This window comes from Triticum dicoccoides, chromosome 5B, assembly GCF_002162155.2.
Source record: "Triticum dicoccoides isolate Atlit2015 ecotype Zavitan chromosome 5B, WEW_v2.0, whole genome shotgun sequence".
In the NCBI taxonomy this organism is placed as follows: Eukaryota; Viridiplantae; Streptophyta; class Magnoliopsida; order Poales; family Poaceae; genus Triticum; species Triticum dicoccoides.
In genome coordinates this window covers 243,628,715-243,649,972 of record NC_041389.1, presented here as the reverse complement: position 1 = coordinate 243,649,972, position 21,258 = coordinate 243,628,715, and the positions used below count along the sequence as shown (strand labels likewise).

The 21,258-nt window shown below is 48.2% G+C and overlaps 1 protein-coding gene across 1 annotated transcript; it reads right to left on the bottom strand.

The window, feature by feature from the left end:
- Positions 1-11,531: 11,531 nt before the first annotated feature.
- On the bottom strand, positions 11,532-16,014 carry LOC119308222 (cationic amino acid transporter 6, chloroplastic-like). Its single transcript, XM_037584343.1, has 5 exons — positions 15,512-16,014; positions 14,457-14,679; positions 13,484-13,832; positions 12,690-12,921; positions 11,532-12,291 (listed from the first exon to the last, which is right to left on the bottom strand). Exons 1-5 carry the CDS (start codon positions 15,930-15,932, stop codon positions 11,717-11,719), a joined length of 1,800 nt encoding a protein of 599 aa, XP_037440240.1. The 5' UTR covers positions 15,933-16,014; the 3' UTR covers positions 11,532-11,716.
- Positions 16,015-21,258: the final 5,244 nt, after the last annotated feature.

Sequence of the window (21,258 nt, the reverse complement as noted above, 5' to 3'; positions counted from 1 at the left end):
GAGTAGTTTTCAATGGTGAACATCACTATGTTGATCATATCTACTATATGATTCACGCTCGACCTTTCAGTCTCCGTGTTCCGAGGCCATATCTGTATATTCTAGGCTCGTCAAGTTTAACCTGAGTATTCCGCGTGTGCAACTATTTTGCACCCGTTGTATTTGAACGTAGAGCCTATCACACCCGATCATCACGTGGTGTCTCAGCACGAAGAACTTTCACAACGGTGCATACTCAGGGAGAACACTTCTTGATAATTTAGTGAGAGATCATCTTAAAATGCTACCGTCAATCAAAGCAAGATAATATGCATAAAGGATAAACCTCACATGCAATCAATATAAGTGATATGATATGGCCGTCATCATCTTGTGCTTGTGATCTCCATCTCTGAAGCACCGTCGTGATCACCGTCGTCACCAGCGCGACACCTTGATCTCCATCGTAGCATCGTTGTTGTTACGCCATCTATTGCTTCTATGACTATCGCTACCGCTTAGTGATAAAGTAAGGCAATTACAGGGCGTTTGCAGTTCATACAATAAAGCGACAACCATATGGCTCCTGCCAGTTGCCGATAACTCGGTTACAAAACATGATCATCTCATACAATAAAATATAGCATCACGTCTTGACCATATCACATCACAACATGCCCTGCAAAACAAGTTAGACGTCCTCTACTTTGTTCTTGCAAATTTTACGTGGCTGCTACGGGCTGAGCAAGAATCGTTCTTACCTACGCATCAAAACCACAACGATAGTTCGTCAAGTTTGTGCTGTTTTAACCTTCGCAAGGACCGGGCATAGCCACTCGGTTCAACTAAAGTTGGAGAAATAGACACCCGCTAGTCACCTGTGTGCAAAGCACGGCGGTAAAACCAGTCTCGCGTAAGCGTACGCGTAATGTCGGTCCGGGCCGCTTCATCCAACAATACCGCTGAACCAAAGTATGACATGCTGGTAAGCAGTATGACTTGTATCGCCCACAACTCACTTGTGTTCTACTCGTGCATATAACATCAATGCATAAAACCTAGGCTCGGATGCCACTGTTGGGGAACGTAGTAATTTCAAAGAAAATCCTACGCACATGCAAGATCATGGTGATGCATAGCAACGAGAGGGGAGAGTGTTGTCCATGTACCCTCGTAGACCGAAAGCGGAAGCGTTATGACAACGCGGTTGATGTAGTCGTACGTCTTCACGATCCGACCGATCCAAGTACCGAACGTACGGCACCTCCGAGTTCGGCACACGTTCAGCTCGATGACGATCCCCGGACTCCGATCCAGCATGGTGTCGGGGATGAGTTCCGTCAGCACGACGGCGTGGTGACGATGATGATGTTCTACCGACGCAGGGCTTCGCCTAAGCACCGCAACGATATGACCGAGGTGGAATATGGTGGAGGGGGGCACCACACACGGCTAAGGAATGATCACGAAGATCAACTTGTGTGTCTAGAGGTACCCCCCTGCCCCCGTATATAAAGGAGCCAAGGGGGAGGGGGCGGCCGGCCATGGAGGGCGCGCCAAGGAGGAGTCCTACTCCCACCGGGAGTAGAATCCCCCCCTTCCAAGTAGTAGGAGTAGGAGTCAAGGAAAGGGGGAAGAGAAGAGAAGGAAGGAGGGGGCGCAGCCCCTCCCCCTAGTCCAATTCGGACTAGGCCTTGGGGGGCGCCCAGCCTCTCCTCTCTCTTTCCCCTAAAGCCCAATAAGGCCCATATACTCCCCGGCGAATTCCTGTAACTCTCCGGTACTCCAAAAAATACCCGAATCACTCGGAACCTTTCCAAACTCCGAATATATTCGTCCAATATATCGATATTTAGGTCTCGACCATTTCGAGACTCCTAGTCATGTGCCCGATCTCATCCGGGACTCCGAACTCCTTCGGTACATCAAAACTCATAAACTCATAATATAACTGTCATCGAAACCTTAAGCGTGCGGACCCTACGGGTTTGAGAACTATGTAGATTTGACCGAGACACGTCTCCAGTCAATAACCAATAGCGGAACATGTATGCTCATATTGGCTCCCACATATTCTACGAAGATCTTTATCGGTCAGACCGCATAACAACATACGTTGTTCCCTTTGTCATCGGTATGTTACTTGCCCGAGATTTGATCGTCGGTATCCAATACCTAGTTCAATCTCATTACCGGCAAGTCTCTTTACTCGTTCTGTAATGCACCATCCCGCAACTAACTCATTAGTCACATTGCTTGCAAGGCTTATAGTGATGTGCATTACCGAGTGGGCCCAGAGATACCTCTCCGACAATCGGAGTGACAAATCCTAATCTCGAAATACGCCAACTCAACATGTACCTTCGGAGACACCTGTAGAGCTCCTTTATAATCACCCAGTTACGTTGTGACGTTTGGTAGCACACAAAGTGTTCCTACGGTAAACGGGAGTTGCATAATCTCATAGTCATAGCAACATGTATAAGTCATGAAGAAATCAATAGCAACATACTAAACGATCAAGTGCTAAGCTAACGGAATGGGTCAAGTCAATCACATCATTCTCCTAATGATATGATCCTGTTAATCAAATGACAACTCATGTCTATGGTTAGGAAACTTAACCATCTTTGATTAACGAGCTAGTCAAGTAGAGGCATACTAGTGATACTATGTTTGTCTATGTATTCACACATGTATTATGTTTCCGGTTAATACAATTCTAGCATGAATAATAAACATTTGTCATGATATAAGGAAATAAATAATAACTTTATTATTGCCTCTAGGGCATATTTCCTTCAAAAACTGCATTCCTGAATGGATTTCTGGAAGAAGAGTTATATATGATGAAACCAAAAGGTTTTGTCGACCCGAAAGGTGCTAACAAAGTGTGCAAGCTCCAAAGATCCATCTATGGATTGGTGCAAGCATCTCGGAGTTGGAATATACGCTTTGATGAGTTGATCAAAGCATATAGTTTTATACAGACTTGCGGTGAAGCCTGTATTTACAGGAAAGTGAGTGGGAGCACTACAGCCTTTCTGATAAGTATATGTGAATGACATATTGTTGATCAAAAATAATGTAGAATTTTTTGGAAAGCATGAAGGAGTGTTTGAAAGGAGTTATCCAAAAGAAAGACCTCGGTAAAGCTACTTATACATTGAGCATCAAGATCTATATAGATAGATCAAGACGCTTGATAAGATTTTTTCAAAGAGTACATACCTTGATAAGATTTTGAAGTAGTTCAAAATGGAAAAGTCAAAGAAGGAGTTCTTACCTGTGTTGCAAGGTGTGAAGTTGAGTAAGACTCAAAACCTGACCATGGCAGAATATAGAAAGAGAATGAAAAGTCATTCCCTATGCCTCAGTCATAGGTTCTATAAAGTATGCTATGTTGTGTACCAGACCTATTGTATACCTTGTTCTGAGTTTGGCAAGGGAGTACAATTTTTATCTAGGAGTAGATCACTAGACAGCGGTCAAGAATATCCTTAGTGAGGACTAAGGAAATATTTCTCGATTATGGAGGTGATAAAAGAGCTAGTCGTAAAGCGTTACATCAATGCAAGCTTTTACACCAATCCAGATGACTCTAAGTCTCAATCTGGGTACATATTGAAAGTGGGAGCAATTAGCTAGAGTAGCTCCGTGCAGAGCATTGTAGACATAGAATATTTTGCAAAATACATACGGCTCTGAATATGACAGACCCGTTGACTAAACTTCTCTCACGAGAAAAACATGGTCACACCTTCGTACTCTTTGGGTGTTAATCACATATCGATGTGAACTACATTATTGACTCTAGTGAACCCTTTGAGGTGTTGGTCACATGATGATGTGAACTATGGGTGTCAATCACATGCAGATGTGAATATTAGTGTTAAATCACATGGTGATGTGAACTAGATTATTGACTCTAGTGCAAGTGGGAGACTGAAGGAAATATGCCCTAGAGGCAATAATAAAGTTATTATTTATTTCCTTATTTCCATGATAAATGTTTATTATTCATGCTAGAATTGTATTACCGGAAACATAATACATGTGTGAATACATAGACAAACATAGTGTCAGTAGTATGCCTCTACTTGACTAGCTCGTTAATCAAAGATGGTTATGTTTCCTAAACATAGACATGAGTTGTCATTTGATTAACGGAATCACATCATTAGGAGAATGATGTGATTGACTTGGCCCATTCCGTTAGCTTAGCACTTGATCGTTTAGTATGTTGCTATTGCTTTCTTCATGACTTATACATGTTCCTATGACTATGAGATTATGCAACTCCCGTTTACCGGAGGAACACTTTGTGTGCTACCAAACTTCACAATGTAACTGGGTGATTATAAAGGTGCTCTAAAGGTGTCTTCGAAGGTACTTGTTGAGTTGACGTATTTCGAGATTAGGATTTGTCACTTCGATTTTCGGAGAGGTATCTCTGGGCCCTCTCGGTAATGCACATCACTATAAGCCTTGCAAGCAATGTAGCTAATGAGTTAGTTACGGGATGATGCATTACGTAACGAGTAAAGAGACTTGCCGGTAACGAGATTAAACTAGGTATTGAGATACCAACGATCGAATCTCGGGCAAGTAACATACCGATGACAAAGGGAACAACGTATGTTGTTATGCCATTTGACCGATTAAGATCTTCGTAGAATATGTGGGAGCCAATATGAGCATCTAGGTTCCGCTATTGGTTATTGACCGGAGACGTGTCTCGATCATGTCTACATAGTTCTCGAACCCGTAGGGTCCGCACGCTTAAAGTTAGATGACGGTTATATTATGAGTTTATGTGTTTTGATGTACTGAAGGTAGTTCGGAGTCCCGGATGTGATTGGACATGACGAGGAGTCTCAAAATGGTCGAGACATAAAGATCGATATATTGGACGACTATATTTGGACACCGGAATGGTTCCGGGTGAAATTGGGACAATACCGGAGCTCCGGGAGGTTATCGGAACCCCCCGGGAGGTATATGGGCCTTAATGGGCTTTAGTGGAAAGGAGAGGAAAGGAGCAAGGGAGGGCCCCCCCCAAGCCCAATCCGAAGGGAGGGGGGCCGCCCCCCCCCCCTTTCCTTCCTCCCTCCTTCCTCTTCCTTCCCTCTCCTTCTCCAAATAGGAAAAGGAGGAGTCCTACTTCCGGTGGGAGTAGGACTCCCCCCTTGGGCGCGCCTCCTCCTCTTGGCCGGCCCCCTCCTCCACTCCTTTATATACGGGGGAGGGAGGGGTACCCCATAGAGACAACAATTGATCCTTGAGATCTCTTAGCCGTGTGCGGTGCCCCCCTCCACCATAGTCTACCTCGATAATATCGTAGCGGTGCTTAGGAGAAGCCCTGCATCGGTAGAACATCATCATCGTCACCATGCCGTCGTGCTGACGGAACTCTCCCTCAAAGCTCAGCTGGATCGGAGTTCGAGGGACGTCATCGAGCTGAACGTGTGCTGAACTCAGAGGTGTCGTGCGTTCGATACTTGATCGGTCGGATTGTGAAGACGTATGACTACATCAACCGCGTTGTGCTAACGCTTCCACTTTCGGTCTACGAGGGTATGTGGACAACACTCTCCCCTCTCGTTGCTATGCATCACCATGATATTGTGTGTGTGTAGGATTTTTTCTGAAATTACTACGTTCCCCAACAGTGAGACCTATGGTTACAAGTTAACCTAATCTACATAGAGACCCAATCACCAAGGAATCATTGGCTTGCAGGCCAAGATGGAGAACCTTCCAAAATTTGAACCTCCCAATGGGCGAAGGCCCTTGCTGCATTCCAGATATCTAGGCCCTAAGGCTAGGCCATCGCTCGGCCAATGGTCCAACCCCGATATAGTACACCATCTGTAGGTCGCGAGCTTGTCTGGAGATTACTGAGCTTCTTTGAAGGACAAATCTAGGCGGGCTCCTCCCATGTGGAATGGATGGATCAATCCATCTTCTAGTTGTTCGTCTTCAACCTAACTACCCTTCTCTTCATTAGTTACCATGAAATCTTCGTCCGCGGTGCCCTGGCCTAACTTCTCTTTTCCTGGGAACCTCGTCCATGCTCCAGCCTCTTATTCAACATCAGGATTCATAGTCTTGAAGACACCACACTTTGACCATCAGACCCAGGAGCATATCAGGCCAGTCAAGTCATAAATCTCTTGCTGTGGGGATCGAGGTGTCATGGCTGCTCACGTCGGTCGCGTCCCATCACTATCATTGTAAAGACATGAGGGCAACCAGAAGCCTGACTAATCCAGAAAATAAACTTAACACTTATCACCAAAATGGACTTGGAAAATTCCTAAACATGACAATAGCTTGTGGGCTCAAATCCCGAAAGCCAAATATTTCTCGAACTCCTCTTTCTTCTCCTGCTCGGTTAAGGGTACTCAATTTTGAAATGGCATCCAAAAATGTAAAGGGATTTTTAACTTGGGACCGTGCTTCTCAGTTGGTAATGGGGCTGACGCCAAGTTGTTGATATCCAAGTGAATCAATAACTCTCATCTCCATGTATCTTTTGGGACATGTTTTGATTGCATTCGACCCAGAGATCGTAATGAAGGGGTGAAGGTCCTTATTGGCTAGTCCAATCTTTACAATGAGAGTGATTCTATCATTTGGGACTCCGATGTTGGGATACGTAGAAGAAACAAAAAAATCACCCTACGAATCAAGTCCCCAAGATCACTATGAAGATGCAAATGAGATTGGATCTCATCATTCCAAACAAGAATGCAGCGGAAGAAGTTATTGGTGTACATATTTGATGCAAATTCCCGCAGGTAGGATTGCAACCTCCCAACCGTGGGAATTTCCCCTGAAGAAAGATAGAGCGTATGATCTCTCTATCGTTATCAATGCGTATGGCAATGCCAATCCAATAGAGCTTCGCCATCCAGAACGAAACTGTGTCGGGAAACTAGAAGAATAGGTGGAGCAGCCTTGTGGCCTGGAAATTTTCTGTGGAGAGGGAGGGAGGGAGAGACAGAGAGATGGGTCACCCACCCACAAAATAAATATGCACCTCGAGAAGGCTGCCCCTCTCTATTTATAATAGGCCAGGATGGGAGGCCGACATGGAGAGGGGGCAGACCCCAAGCCCTTCCCCAAATTCTGGCCACACCAGGGTGGCATGGCCACCAAGTCTTTGGGGCGACCCACTATTAGACCCCAGGCCCATGCGGCTGCCCCCACTTGGGACTTGCCTATGGGGCTAGGCCACGTCATCCTAGAACATTCCGGGAGGCGCCAGAAAATTGCAGAACATTCCCAAGCCTTCCAGTGGTCTTTTAGTGTTCGCAAACTTTTTCGATTCTCTGGAAATTTTTGGTTTTCTCTGAAACACTTCTGGTTCTCTCTCCAAAACATTTTTTATATTCCCAAAACTTTTTCGCTGAAGTTCGCTCAAGCTCCCAACACTTCTGTGACTCCACATATTGGCATACCCTAAGTGTGTGACCACGTAGGTTCGATAAGTATAGTCGTATAGGCATGACCAGGAACTCCTTCCGGTCAATGATCAATAGCGGAACCATGGACATCCATATTGACCCCTACACCCACACAAATAACTTATCGAGTGAGCTTGTCGTTTAGGCACACAATTCCTTTTGCTTCGCATATAACAAAAACTAAAGTGAAACTTATGGTATACACGTGAAGCAACTTTTGATCACTATACCAAGTTATCCTCATTACCAATTATGTCATTTTTCTCGTTTCTGTATTCTAACATCTCCGTGATCATATCACATTGTGTCTGGCCAGGCAATGATGGATATTTAAATACCAAGAGACCCCCGAAGAATATCTCTCCATTGTCGGAGAGCAAATCCCAGTCTCGAGCTTTCAAGTCCCAAGTCACACTTTTTTCTAAACCCAAAAGTTGCCATTATGATTACCATTTTACGAGTACCTTTGACGAACCCTAAAGTACATCGTCCGACATGAAATACTTGATACTCTCGTGGTCTAACAAAGTGAGTATGCGTTAACGTTCATGTCATTATATTTACAACCATGTTACAATCTGATCTCGAAGTATATCATTAAGTTGGGCCTGTCCAACACCCTTGCTCATCCAACAGTGTGCTTTCATTATTGCCGGCATCCTTATTACTTTAACAGTGCCCATGATCACAAAAACAGGATCATCAACAATACATGGTAGTCTTATAGGCGAGTCTGGGGTCTCATTTGGTTTTTATTATTCCACACATACAAATGGGTTTCCTTTGAATTTTGTTTATATGTAGACTCGAGAACCAGTGCAATTATAATATACAAAATATACATTAATCATTTCTAGATTTACTTCATCTTCTTGAGAGATCGAGGGGTCAAAATCGCAGGTTAGTGTGGCTCTCTTTTGCGGCCATGGCATGGGCACTATGAACTATCCGTAATAAACTCACTATAGAAGAAAGATTCTGAATCGTAGTGTTGTTTACATACACAAATGATTTTTATGTTTTCAGCAATGGTGTCCTCTAGGGAAGAGGAAGGACCGGGACGCAGCCTGCTCGGTGCTTCGCAAGATCAAGGACATCCACGCCTCTAACAAAAGCACTTCTTCCTGATGTGTTTAGATTTCTGTTTTGACTGTTGGTAATGTTTCTACTTATCATTTGCTCTGTAATAAGTATCTCTCACTTGGTTTGGGTTGTAAGACTATTTTGCCTTTGTTTTCTTTATTAGTTTAGTAGTAGAAGAGCCCTTGCGTTGCAACGGGAGAAAAGATGTCACATCTATCCAACCCAATAATTATGAATCAAGACCCCAATAGGTCCATGTTCTTTATTTCAACATGGCATCACATTTGTGTTGCCGCTTGTCCTCCGACCCATTCTTGCCTACGATTATCTTAGTGCTTACAGAACCACAATGCTTTTGAATATGGTCAATTCTAAGGCGTCTCTCTGTGTGTGTGCGCGCGCGCACGCGCGCGCATTATGATGATTTTTTTCTTGTTATGTTTTGCCAAGGCATGCATGCGTGATTATCAATGGTTTCTTTCTTCTCCAATATTGTTTGTCGAGGTGTTCATTTGTAATCTAGATCGGCGCCAGTACGAAAGAAATACGGATCGTGTGCTATTGATTAAGGTTGCACTCTAAATAGCATTTTTGAAATATTGAAGAGGTAAAATAACATTATATTCAGATTCTACACATTTTTCTAATTGATTTTCGTCTATAACATGTCAAAATTGGAATTAGGGATTAAAAGATATGAATATTAAAAAAATGTTTTAAATGGACTGCGGATTGATTAACCAAAAAAATTAGGGGTTTTCTTTTAAGTTTTGTCACTTAAAGGTGGGTAGCGTGTTAATTGCCATAAAACACAGGGTGTTTTGGTAAAATAAAAGCAAAAAAAGATTCATTTTGTCATGTAAAAGTGGACTGTGGGTTAATTACTAGAGATTGTAGGATGTTTTTTGTAAAAACAAAAATCGATTCAATTTGTCACTTAAAGGTGGACTGCAGGTTGATTCTTTCAAACGTCAAGGGATTTTCTGTAAAACTGCATGACGGACGGGAATAAGCATTAATCCGTTTAGTAGGTCAAAATTAGATCACTAATCCGTTTACTAGGTAAAAAAATAGATTAAGCCGGGCACCTTTTATCAAAGAAAACAAGATATTGTAAAACCCAGGGACAGACGAAAGAATTTACCGAGATCGACGCGGTGCCTTTCCCCGCCCTCCCGCGTCACCCCCCGCGAGGCTATGGGGAGGAACCCTACCGCGCGACCGCCAACTCCTTTCCCTGCCCCCTCTTCCTCCCTCACCGCCGCCAGAGGGCGCGGCCGGGCAAAGCCTGGCCGGCGTCGGCGATTCCTCCTTGTTCCCCCTCCCAGCGGCCTTGGCACGGGCCGACGCGGCTGGATCGGGGTGCCTCGCTGTCCCGGGGCACTGCAGCGCGGCTGCATGGTGATGGCGCTGCGCGTGGCGGTGGCGCGGTGGGCTGGGCGTCGGAGGGTCTGCTGGTGCGTGGAGCGGCGGGGGCGGCGAGCGCTTGGTGCGCGTGTTCATGGCGGCGGGCGGATCTGGCATGGCGGCGGTCGCGACGAGGCAGACCGTCGGTGGCGGGGTCCAGTGTGGCCTTGGCCGGCTCTTGGCTTGGCGCAGTGGTGGTGCGGGTCGCGGGTGACAAGGATCTGCGGGCGGCCGCCCCAGCCCTGGTTCGGGCTGGTGGGGGTGGCGGTGCAGTGGTGGTGGCTGGCGGGGCGTGTTGGTCGAGTTTGCTCCGGAACCTTCCTGGTCTGGCGCTCGGACATTGGCGGACGCCGCGAGAAGGCATCTCCGGTGAGCTTCCTTGGTTGCGGCTGCGGGTTGATTTGGTTGCCTCGTCGGCAGGCGTGCGGTTGCCGATGGCTACGTGGAGATGTGTGTCAGCTACCATGGTGGGGCGACATGGGGGTGCTCGCGGGGGAGCTTGGTAGGAGGGATAGGTGGCCTTGATGCGGTCGTGCCACCTATCGCTGGCACGGTTTGCTGGTCCGGATGTGTCCGCTCCTCCTTCTCCCCCTTTCCTCGTGTTCGGCGAGGCGCTTGGTTGGAGGGATGGGTGCATCGATGCGGCCGCGCAACCTATCGCCGGCACGGTTTGCCGGTCCGGATTCGTCCTCTCCCCTTTCTCCCCCTTTCCTCTTCCGCAGTCGGGTTGGCGCAGGTTTACCAGCGGAGCGTCTGTGGGTGGTTCTGTCAGTCGAGGGCCGTCGGTTGGTCCAAAGCTGGGGCCTTCGTGTAGGTCTCGGGGTTGTCTGGTTGCAGGACGGCGGCTCTGGCGGCGGGAGGCGCGAAGTGTGTGGGCGGAGCGTGCGTCTCATATGCGGCAGGCAACCATGGCAGCATGGATGGCGTGGTTGTGAGTGGTTGACGGAGTTAAGGTTCACCGGTGGGGTGTGAGCGCCGGGGTACACCACTTGTCCAGGCCTTTGACTGGCCAACGGTGGTGGTGTCTGTTGCCGCCGTACACTTTCTGGAGGCTCTATGGCGGCGTTCCCACTCTTGTCGTATTTTTTTTGATAGAAAGACTGTAAGGGAATCCCTACAATATAATTGATGCAACAAACCCAAATTGCAAGTATCGTGCCTTGAACCTGGGTGGGTGGGAGGCATCAGCCCTTTCCCACCACTAGGCTATGCCTTAGTCTGCCACTCTTGTCGTATTGCTCTCGGTGAAAACCTGATCTTCGCTGATCGAGCAGTGGCGGCTATCCATGGTCGTATCCTTCTTGGAGGCACCGTTTCTGAGGCCTGGCTTCGTTGTGGTCCAGTTCACTGCTCTATTGTTTGTCGATGGGGTGGTGTGTCGGTGTCTGGCACCTTTATATTTTGTCTTGGGTGTGTGTGCATTTTTCATATCTCGGATGTATTCAGTGATGATTGCTTTATAATATAAAGCGGGGAAGCCTTTTTGGGTAAAGAAAACAAATGAAGGAGACAAGCAGTTGCCCTGAAGTATCTTCCAGGAAATTAGAGCATGTACATTTTAGAAGAACTTGTGCATTCGCATATGCAAGCTCCAGGTAAAATCTCCTTTCCCCGATCCTCTCACAGTTTTCACATTTCATTACCTTGTTAGCTCCTTTGTTGTACTCCATACAGCTACTCGAAATCTAGAACATGACAGAAAATTGTCAAGAAAAAAAACCTAGACGCTCTAGAGCAGCAGTTAAAAAGCTCATTCTCTCCACCCTAGCTAGTAGCTACACCCTGCAAGCTTCGTCCTGCACCTTGGCGCCGTCGAGCGTGGCGCTCTCCTCGGCGTCATAGCTGGCGTGCACGCTGTAGAGCACGTAGACGAGCACGGCGGCCGCGGAGAAGAAGCCGAACCGGACGTAGGATGGGCGGTCCAGGGAGCCGAGCAGGAAGACGTTGAGGAACACGGAGGCCGCGGGCACCCACGGCATGCCCGGCACGCCCCAAAGCTCGGGCGTGTGCGCCTGGGGCACCAGCGCCTGGAACGCGCCGACCATGGCCACCGCCGCCGCGCCGCACGCCGACAGGAGCCCGACCCTGGTGCGGCCGCCCTCCGGCGCCAGCTTCCACACCAGCGTGAAGGAGAGCGCGATGAGGGAGAAGGCAAGGAGAAACGCGAGGGTCGGCCATGCGCTGGGCTGCCGGTCCCCGGATTCGGTGCCGCTGCCGGTTGGGCCCACGACGTAGCGGCGGTATACGACGGCGTTGGACACCATGTAGAAGACGAAGAGCGTGCCGATGCAGACGAGGTTGAGGAGGATGTCCAGCTCCGTGAAGAGCGCCAGGGCAGCCGTCAAGAGTCCTGCGAGGAGGAACATCACATTGTCAATACAATACAAAAAAGTCAAAATACATGAAGAAAACTAAGGAAAAGTGACATTGTCGTGCTACTAATAATCAGGTTAAAACTTCCTTTGCATGATACCCGTGTCTACACTCTCTATAATACTCCTACTATTAGCGTCGCGGGTTGTCCATGGAAACGGCTTCCCAGCCCGGAAAGTCCAAGAAGAAAGGCGAGGTTGTCGCTCGCTAGTCGCTAATCGCTTTCGCCCGCCGTTATGATGGTCACGGAAAGGAACCATGACATTGTCGTTGCTGGAGTACTCGGTCATGAATTCTTCCCGAAGAAACCATGGTGCCCGTGAAGCTGGTCAAAAGTGAAGGGAAACAGTTGGAAGGACGGCGAGCGATACGTACCGAGGAAGGCTGAGGCGTTGACGGGGGTGGCGGTCTTGGGGTGCACCTTGGCTAGCCAGGCGGGCATGACGCCGGAGCGGCCGATGACGCACAGGTACCTGGCCTGACCCAGCATGGCCACCATGAGCGACGTCAAGATGCCGAGGCTGGCACCGGCCCCGATCACGTTGGACACCCAGCCCCATCCGTCGCTCCCCCTGAAGGCCCCCGAGAAGGGCGCCTCCGTGTCGATCTGAAAACACCACACACAACAGTTGAGCTCGAGCTAGCAGTAGCAGGTCAAATACTGTCAGATTCTGTCGCTGATCATGGCATGGCATAGGTTACCAAGAAAGAAAAGAGAATAGGATAAAGGCAAAAGAAATTGCGTGCACATAGATCATGCTTTACTACCCTGTGCTGTGCTAGAAAGCGTATTTGGGCCGGCCGTCCTGCGACGGCGACAGCAGATTCATCCCGAAAAACCACATGACCAACATCCCAAAAAGGGACGAGGCAAAGGTAGAAAGGAAAAAAGCAACAAGAATCGTCTTGCTGCCACTGGCATCAATCTCCTGTTCTAATACAGCTCCTACTACTATAAGCTATAGCAACCTCATCCACCTTAGGCAATATATTCCAAGAATCATCCTCACCTACACAATCATATCATTCATAGGTGGTGAGATCTCTTCTCTTCTAGTAGGCGGGCGAGACCCAAAAGTAGACTAGGATGAGTAACGTGCATCATCCGTATGCCCATGCTGCCTACATAAGAATCTTAAAAACAAAGAAGATAGATAAATGGTTCTCACCGCGTCGTATGGGAGGAGCATGGACATGGAGGCGGCCATGAGGCAGTAGAGCACGGTGACAATGATAACGGACCCCGAGACGCCGATGGGGATGTCGCGCGCGGGCCGCTCCACCTCTTCAGCCATGGTGGACACGGCGTCGTAGCCGATGTAGCTCAGGTACACCATGGCCGCGCCGCTGAAGACGCCGCCGACGCCGTTGGGGAAGAAACCGCCCGGGTGGGCCGGGTCGGCGGGGTGGGTCAGGTTGCGCGCGTCGCCACGCCAGAAGCCCATGACGATGATGAAGAGGATGAAGGCCACGTGCACGGCCGTGAGGACCATGTTCACCTTGGAGCTCTCTTTGGTGCTGCCATCGCATCGCAGACAGGAAAACAGTGTCATACTTGTGCCAGGAATATGTGCTCCCACCATGTTTCTATCTAGGAAAACAAAAAAGAATCTCTCGGACTTGTTTGAGCTTCACAGGAAACGGAATCAAGTACATGTATGTAGGGGTACTAGAGAATCAAAAGGAGTGGTTCCCTTGTGAGATTCTTTCTTTGCTCTGGAGAAAAGCTTGTTCACAATTGCCTCACAAGACATTCGATTGCGAAAGGTGGGAAAAGCTACAGCAGCGAGCGACCGAGAGGACCCTTTTCTGTCTTGCGGAACAAAATCTCGAAAAAAATAATCTTAATGGCTACAACTAGAGCAAATCGAACCTTGTAAAATCTAGCAAAAAGTAAAGTGACATTTGCATCGGCTTTTTTACAAGATTGACTGACACTGGCAACAGACAGGGTGTGGGGCCCGATTTCAGTCAACGGTCATGCAAAACGCACTGTAGTCAACAGTCATGCAAAACACACAGTACCGAGAGACGCCGCAAGAGACCAGAGAAGGCTGACACTTGCAAGCAAAGCCAAAATGATTTCTTTATTAGGAGTATATTATAATGAAAACAAATATTGTAGTACAGGATGAGTAGTACCTGTAGCAGATGCAGACGGAGATGAGGAGGATGACCCCGACGGCGACGAGGTCGACCTGGTTGAAGCCGTTGGGGAGGCCCGGGACGGCGATCCGCCACTTGCTGGGCGCGTCCACGCCGACCGCCGTGCCCATGTAGGCCGTGAAGCTGCGCGCCACGGCGGCGTTGGAGAAGACGTACTCCATGATGAGGTTCGCCCCCGTCAGGAACGCAGCGAATTCCCCTGCACACAAACAAACAATCAGCTCTCTGGCTGCAACCGGCGGCGGGGCTGCTGTGAAGAAGATCTTTTACTCTGAGATGAGAGAGTTAGCTAGGCCCCATATGCATCTGGGCCAAAAGGCCAAACCAACCGTTTTGGGACGCGAGAAAGCGACCTCCCAACATTATTTCCTGGATATGGATGTGTACGTGTGCGTGCGATAAAATTTGTTGGAAGTCGCAATCCCAATTTTTTTTCCTTTCTTTAATTGCTCCCGTTGGACTCGCGAGTTTCTTCTACTCTCCTAAATCTCAATCCAAATTCAGCTGACAGCGAGACGTGCATACGCAGTACCCCAGTACGTACGTACGTACAAAGGATTTAGGTTTTCTACTATTGGAACAGCATCGCAGGTGATCTGTCTGAATCTGAATTTTATTTTATCAGCAGGCAGGGCACAGCGACAGCAGGAACAGCGGCATCGTGTTCATGCCGCGAAGACGACACCTCTCGCCTACGCATTTAATACGCGCAAAAGGAGCCTGCTTTTTGGGCAACTGGACAAACCAAAGACAACGGGGAAACCCAAACCACAAAGTATACACATGAAGCAAGATGTATAGATAACTATCGAATAGTTAAGGATGGATGCGATTTTTCCCCAATATGTGACGTACTCCGATCGCACCAACGGAGCGAGTGAGAGCAAAATACTCATGGGATAAACAAATCTTAGATGGTATGACAAGAAACGAGCAGATTATTATATATAATTGATGGTTGGTTTAATGGCGTTATTCGGGTCATGATCTCGGCATGATTGGGGGGCCGGGGCCGGGGCCAGCGAGCTCACCGAAGGTGACGCGGAGGTAGCTGAAGGCGCCGCCGGCGACGGGCATGTCCACGGCGAACTCCGTGTAGCAGAAGGCGGAGAGCAGGGCGCAGAGGCCGGCAATGGCGTAGGAGACGACGACGCCGGGGCCGGCGTGGAGCCTCGTGGCGCGCCCGGTGGTGACGAACACCCCGGCGCCCACCATGCCGCCGAGACCAAGCCCCACGAGGTCCGGCCACCGCAGCGCACGCGCCATCGGAGCCCCCGACCGCGCGCGCACGCGGCTCATCTCTTCTCCCGGCGCCGTCGCGGCGCACGCGCGCCGTGCCAGCCGCCGCGGCGTCTGCGACAGGGCCCGCCCGTACGAGCGCAGGCTCGAGAACGAGCCCCCGTCGGGGCCGCCCTGATCGGAGTCCGGCGTCATCAGTGCGCCCTTGTCCATGGCCGTGAGGATCCAAGTGCCACTCCAGAAATTGCGCCGGGGCGGCGGGGTGTGGCTTTCGTGAGGGGGGCTGGAGAAGAAACGGAAGGTGAGGCGTGGAGAGTGAGGGGTCCGAGAGCACGGTTTATAAAGAGAGAACCCAGACGAGCGGGAGGGTTGACGGTGTTTTGGACGCGGAGGAGCATTTTCTTATATAAAAATAATAAGAGAAGTCTGCTGAAGAAATATGAAAAATACTACTGTACCAGAAAATAGATACCCCTCCCTTCACAAATAAATGAAGTTGTGGATATTTTAATATGAAATAGATGTACATATGAACTGAAATTAGTGAACTATCACACTAAAAGTGTCTACATACATCTGATTCACAAAAAATATGACATCTTATGTTACATTTTTTAAATAATACTATGTTAGTTATTTTCGAACGGAGGGAGTATCTGTGAACCGAGGGAGTGCTTTTCAGTCATCTAGAAAATAATAGGAAAAACCACAAAAATATCTACTATTAAAAGTGAGTTGGTGACTATAACACACAGACAACCGGCAAACAATCTTAATAAATAGGGGCAACAATCAAGAGATCAATCATGAGTTAGTAAAATAAAGTAGTAGGTCACTAGCCAATTGAGGGCCTCTTTGATTCATAGGATTGTGAAAACGTAAGAATAGGGTAAGTATAGGAATGGGGTGGCAATGCCCACTTAATTCTACAGGATTAGTAAGGGGTATTTGATGTCACGGGAAATAACAAAAAAATTGTAAAAAAAGGTTGAAGTGGATGGTAGATTTCTGTGAAATTTAGTACAAAAATTTCATAGACAAAATTCCTAGATCCGATCCTATGAATCAAAGAACAAGCATAGAAAAAATGCCTAAGCATTTCAATCCTTCAAAAAATCTTATAGAATTTCTTTGAATAAAAGAGCCCTGAGATCTTCTCTAGTACTGATTCTTTCTTTCTCTAAAGCAGGCGAGGGGACGGCTTGCTAGAAGGGCGTCACAGCGGCGACCACAATGCGCCATGGTAACGTCGAGGGTGGCATTTTCCTCCAAATCACATCGCCGCCAACCCGGTGCGTCATCAAAGGTAGCTCGAGAGGCAATATGATTCCTCCGGTCATTTCACCCTCAACCAATTTCTTCTACTTCTCTCCTATCCCGCTCTTCTGATTTATAGGTCTCAATTTAAAAGTCTTACCAACTGAGATAGATGGTGAACAGTGAAATAATTTTGTAGTTTACAAAAATAGTTAATTAATGAGCTCGTTTCCCACAAGAATTTGTGTTTACTTATTATTATGATGTCATATAATGATATGATACTCAACCATTTCTTTCTTCATTTAATTTTATGTCACCTCGTCAAAATTGCCTAATTGGCATTCATGATACTCCCATTACGATCAGCATAATCCTTGCACACAATCATTAAATACACCTTGAAATCTAAACATGTGAATAAAAGTTATAAAATTAAGACTTACAAAATGAGAAAAAAATCGAGATAAGGCCTATAAAATGAAAGGGAGGGAGTATCCTACTTTTTCCTACTTAAAAGTCATAGGTTCTATGTCCATTCCTCTCTGCTCCAACCTTACGTAGGTCCATTCCTCCATCTTTTCCTTGTCTTGATTTTCTTTTCTCAACTTGATTTTTCCACCGGTTATTATTAAAAAGCGCCTCAGTTATCCCACTTCATGTTGTATTACCAAATAAAATTATATTTTCTTTGCTAAACAATAAATACTTAACAAATTATTATGTTCTAAATAAAATCATATTATTTTACAATCATATTTATATGGAAAGGTAAATAATGGGCGCTAGCCTACTACGTATAATACTTATACATCACTGAATAGCATCCTAATCTACTACTCCCTCCGTTTGGAATTAATTGTCGCAAAAATGGATGTATCTAGACATATTTTAGTTCTAGATACATTCATTTCCGAGACAAGTAATTCCGAACGGAGGGAGTAGAATATTATGCTTCTTCTTTTTCACGAAAAAAGATTCAGATCTGTTATGGTGTTTTTTCAGAAGTACAAAGTATCTCAGATATGACAAAAATTGCATTTTGATCTCTAGACCATCAAACGATCACTACCGCCGTCAAAACGAGCCGTCGACGCGCCGTTATCTTCGCTTCCCTATCACAACCGGCTTGACCAGGTCGATGACAGTCAGGAAGTCTTCATGCATGTGCCCCTAAGGACCAACGCTTTGTAGTTGCACTCATCGTCGCACATCCCTTGAATAGATCTGAAGCAACTGACAGCAAATGTCACACACGCACGACAAAAAACTCTAACCTCGTCTCCCCAAGGAGACGGGGAGACGATAGAAATCTATATTAGAGCTTCGTCAACTACACAAGATGAATTGATTTTAAGGACGATCGAAGCCCAGAAGAAAATTTTGAAGGAGAAACGCCGCCATCCCACCGAGCGATGTACCTGTGAGGACTAATTTTTTTAAAACTAATAGGGGGAGCAAAGGCATCGGGATTCCCCTTCCTGTCACCGGCCGCTACAGCGACGGGTAGAAAGAAGGTGAACCATGGGAAGGAATTTCCCTAGTCGCCGAGGGAAAGAAAAGAAGACGCTTGGAGAAAAATCCACGATGAAGATATAGTGAAGTAGTGGTTCTTAGGGCATCTTCAATGCTGGCATACAAATTTGCTCCCGCATCCGTCCGCGGACAAGGGGACCAGTCCGTGGACACGGAATCGAGAGTCGGCATCCAACGCCGCTCGCATACATTTCAAACACTATTCAAATAACCAGACGAAATTAATGCAAATATGCGGATTTTCATATAAACCGGAGCATATTCATTACAATTCGGACATATTTTAACTAAACCCATCTCTAAACCTAATCTAAATGAGCACCGGTGTCCGTCCAGGCGTTAGCACCGCAAAATGAAGCTCTAGTTCCGCCTTCGCAGTCTCCAGCTCCGCCTTGGCAGTCTCCAACTCTACCTCCGCAACCATGAGCGCCGAGAAGTGAAACTGTCCGCCTCTACATGACCGCCAAACAGCTAATCGGCCGAGAATGTTCAGCCCACCAAGCTTGGCTTCAATGGGAGGGGAGGTGCGGTGTCCTTCATGGGACCTGAGCGCTGGCGACCTCCCATGCTGTGGCGTTCACGGACGTGTCGGCTTCGTGGTTGTGACGGCGGGGTGCGACCGTGGCAGAGCTGGTGATGTCCTCCTCGCCATCGCTCTCGCCGAACACCTCATCCACCGTCTCGTCCATCTCCTTGTAGGCAACTTGTAAATCCTCCTGGTACTGGATGTACCACCAGTGGTTGCAGCGGATTTCGCGGGTCGTGCGATAGGAGTCGACCAGCGCCTCCTGCTCGGCCACATCCACATACGACACTATGGACGTGTCGGCAGGGAGTTGCTCCTCCGCGCGTCGGTGCTCGTTCGGGATGCAGAGGTAGTAGGCTTGGTTGGCCTGCGCCTGCCGAAACATGGCCTCCCGCTGTCCCGCTCCTCTAGCACCACGTCTGTCGGGGATATACCCCGCGATGTAACCCGGCCGAAAGTATAACCCGGCCGAACTTGGCGAATCACCAGAGACCCGGCTGGAGCTTGGCGATTCACTGGCGATCCGCCCGGACATGGCGGTTTACATGTAACCCGTCTGGAAATTGTGATCCACTGGAGACCCGGCGGGCGGATCAGACAGACGACAAGGCCCAAGGCCCAGCAGGCCGGCTTATACTCTGGTGGGCCGGCTTAAGAGGAAAGCGTAAGGAATATTCCCTTACAAAGGAAGCAAGACTAGGACTCCACTTGTAATTGAGTAATTCTAATCCTATTAGGATTAGTCATGTAGCCCGCCCCTTCAACTTATATAAGGAGGGGCATGGCTCCCCAAAGAGGGACAAGGAACAAGAAAATAATCTCTAGGGCTAGACACATCTAAGAGGAGAGCCGGTTTATGCGGCGACTTCCTCATGAGCATAATGAGATCTAGCCTCAAACAGCATCTAGGGCTATTACCGGATGATGTTTCCCGGGGCCCGAAGCTGTCTAAACCCTTGTCTTGCGTGTTGATCCACACTGCGTCTCTCGTCCCACTCAACCCCTACAATGGTATAACTCGGCAAAAGTTAGCCGGTTTCAATGAATTCAAGAACTCCGGGTCATTGAAGGGAAAAATAACCCGGGCCCTGGAGATTGCTGCTAGATCGATGAAAATTTAAAAGCCGTCAGAAGATTTCCAGCTCAAAATAAGGATTATGGTTTAAAATCCGGTTTAGGAGACATCTTTCTCCCACAAAGCACTGAAGCTCTCAAATCCGGTTCAAAAGCCGGCCCAGGGTAAATTTGTCCCTCACAAATTTTCGAAGCTGTCTAAATCCTTGTCTTGTGTGTTGCGTCTCTCGTCCCGATCAACCCCTCTCAAGCTACCGCATAGATGCGTTGGCCTCGCGACTAAGTCCTGACACTAAGGACATCTGTCATGAGAAATCCACGACAACGTCCGTGTAGTGGGCACGGGCCTCGCCGATGGTGATGCCAAAATGCACCAACGAGGAGGATCGCTCTGGCTCGTCCTCGCCCGCGTCCTCCATTGGGGTGTCAGCAGCAGCGACCTCTGTCTGCCTGCCGGCCTACCAACCGACTGCAATGGCGGCGATCTCCCTTTTCTTCTCGGATGTTAGGTTGTCCCAGATGACTTTGGGGCTCGAGGAGGCCATGGCGGGCATGGTGCAGAGAGGAGGAAGGGAGCGGAGGATGATAGATGTGGCTATGGTCGGGCCCACGGTTTATATAGCAGGGTGATGGCAAGGCAATAAATGACATGATTAATGGCGAGCGGTAGACGGACGGACGGGTGGCGCCGGCTCGCGGTTCCTAGGCAATAATGTGTGTTTAATGGAGGCAAACGGACGGATTGGTGGCGTTTGAATGTGGTGAGACGCCGCCTGCACGGGGAATCTGCGCGGGCCGCGCTCTCGGCCGACGCACCGCTTCAATGCTGGCTCCAGTGAGAGGTCGTGTCCGCTTTCGGCCGGTGTGAATGCGGCATTGCCGCTCTGTAACGGCACCGACCAGCGTCGGGCGGGAACGAGCGGCTCAGGTGGGCCACAGTTGTCAAACGCGGACATGCCAGCAGGCCGGACGCCTGGAAAGCCCCTCCCCCCACTTTTGTCTCTGATTTGCGAAAAAAGCGTGTCCGAACCGGCCTGCTAACGGATACAAGACCGCATTGAATGGCAAAACACGTCCGAACAAACATTTGCGGGTGGTTTAAGAATCGGGGTTGGAGATGCCCTTATACCAATGACCGCTGAATGA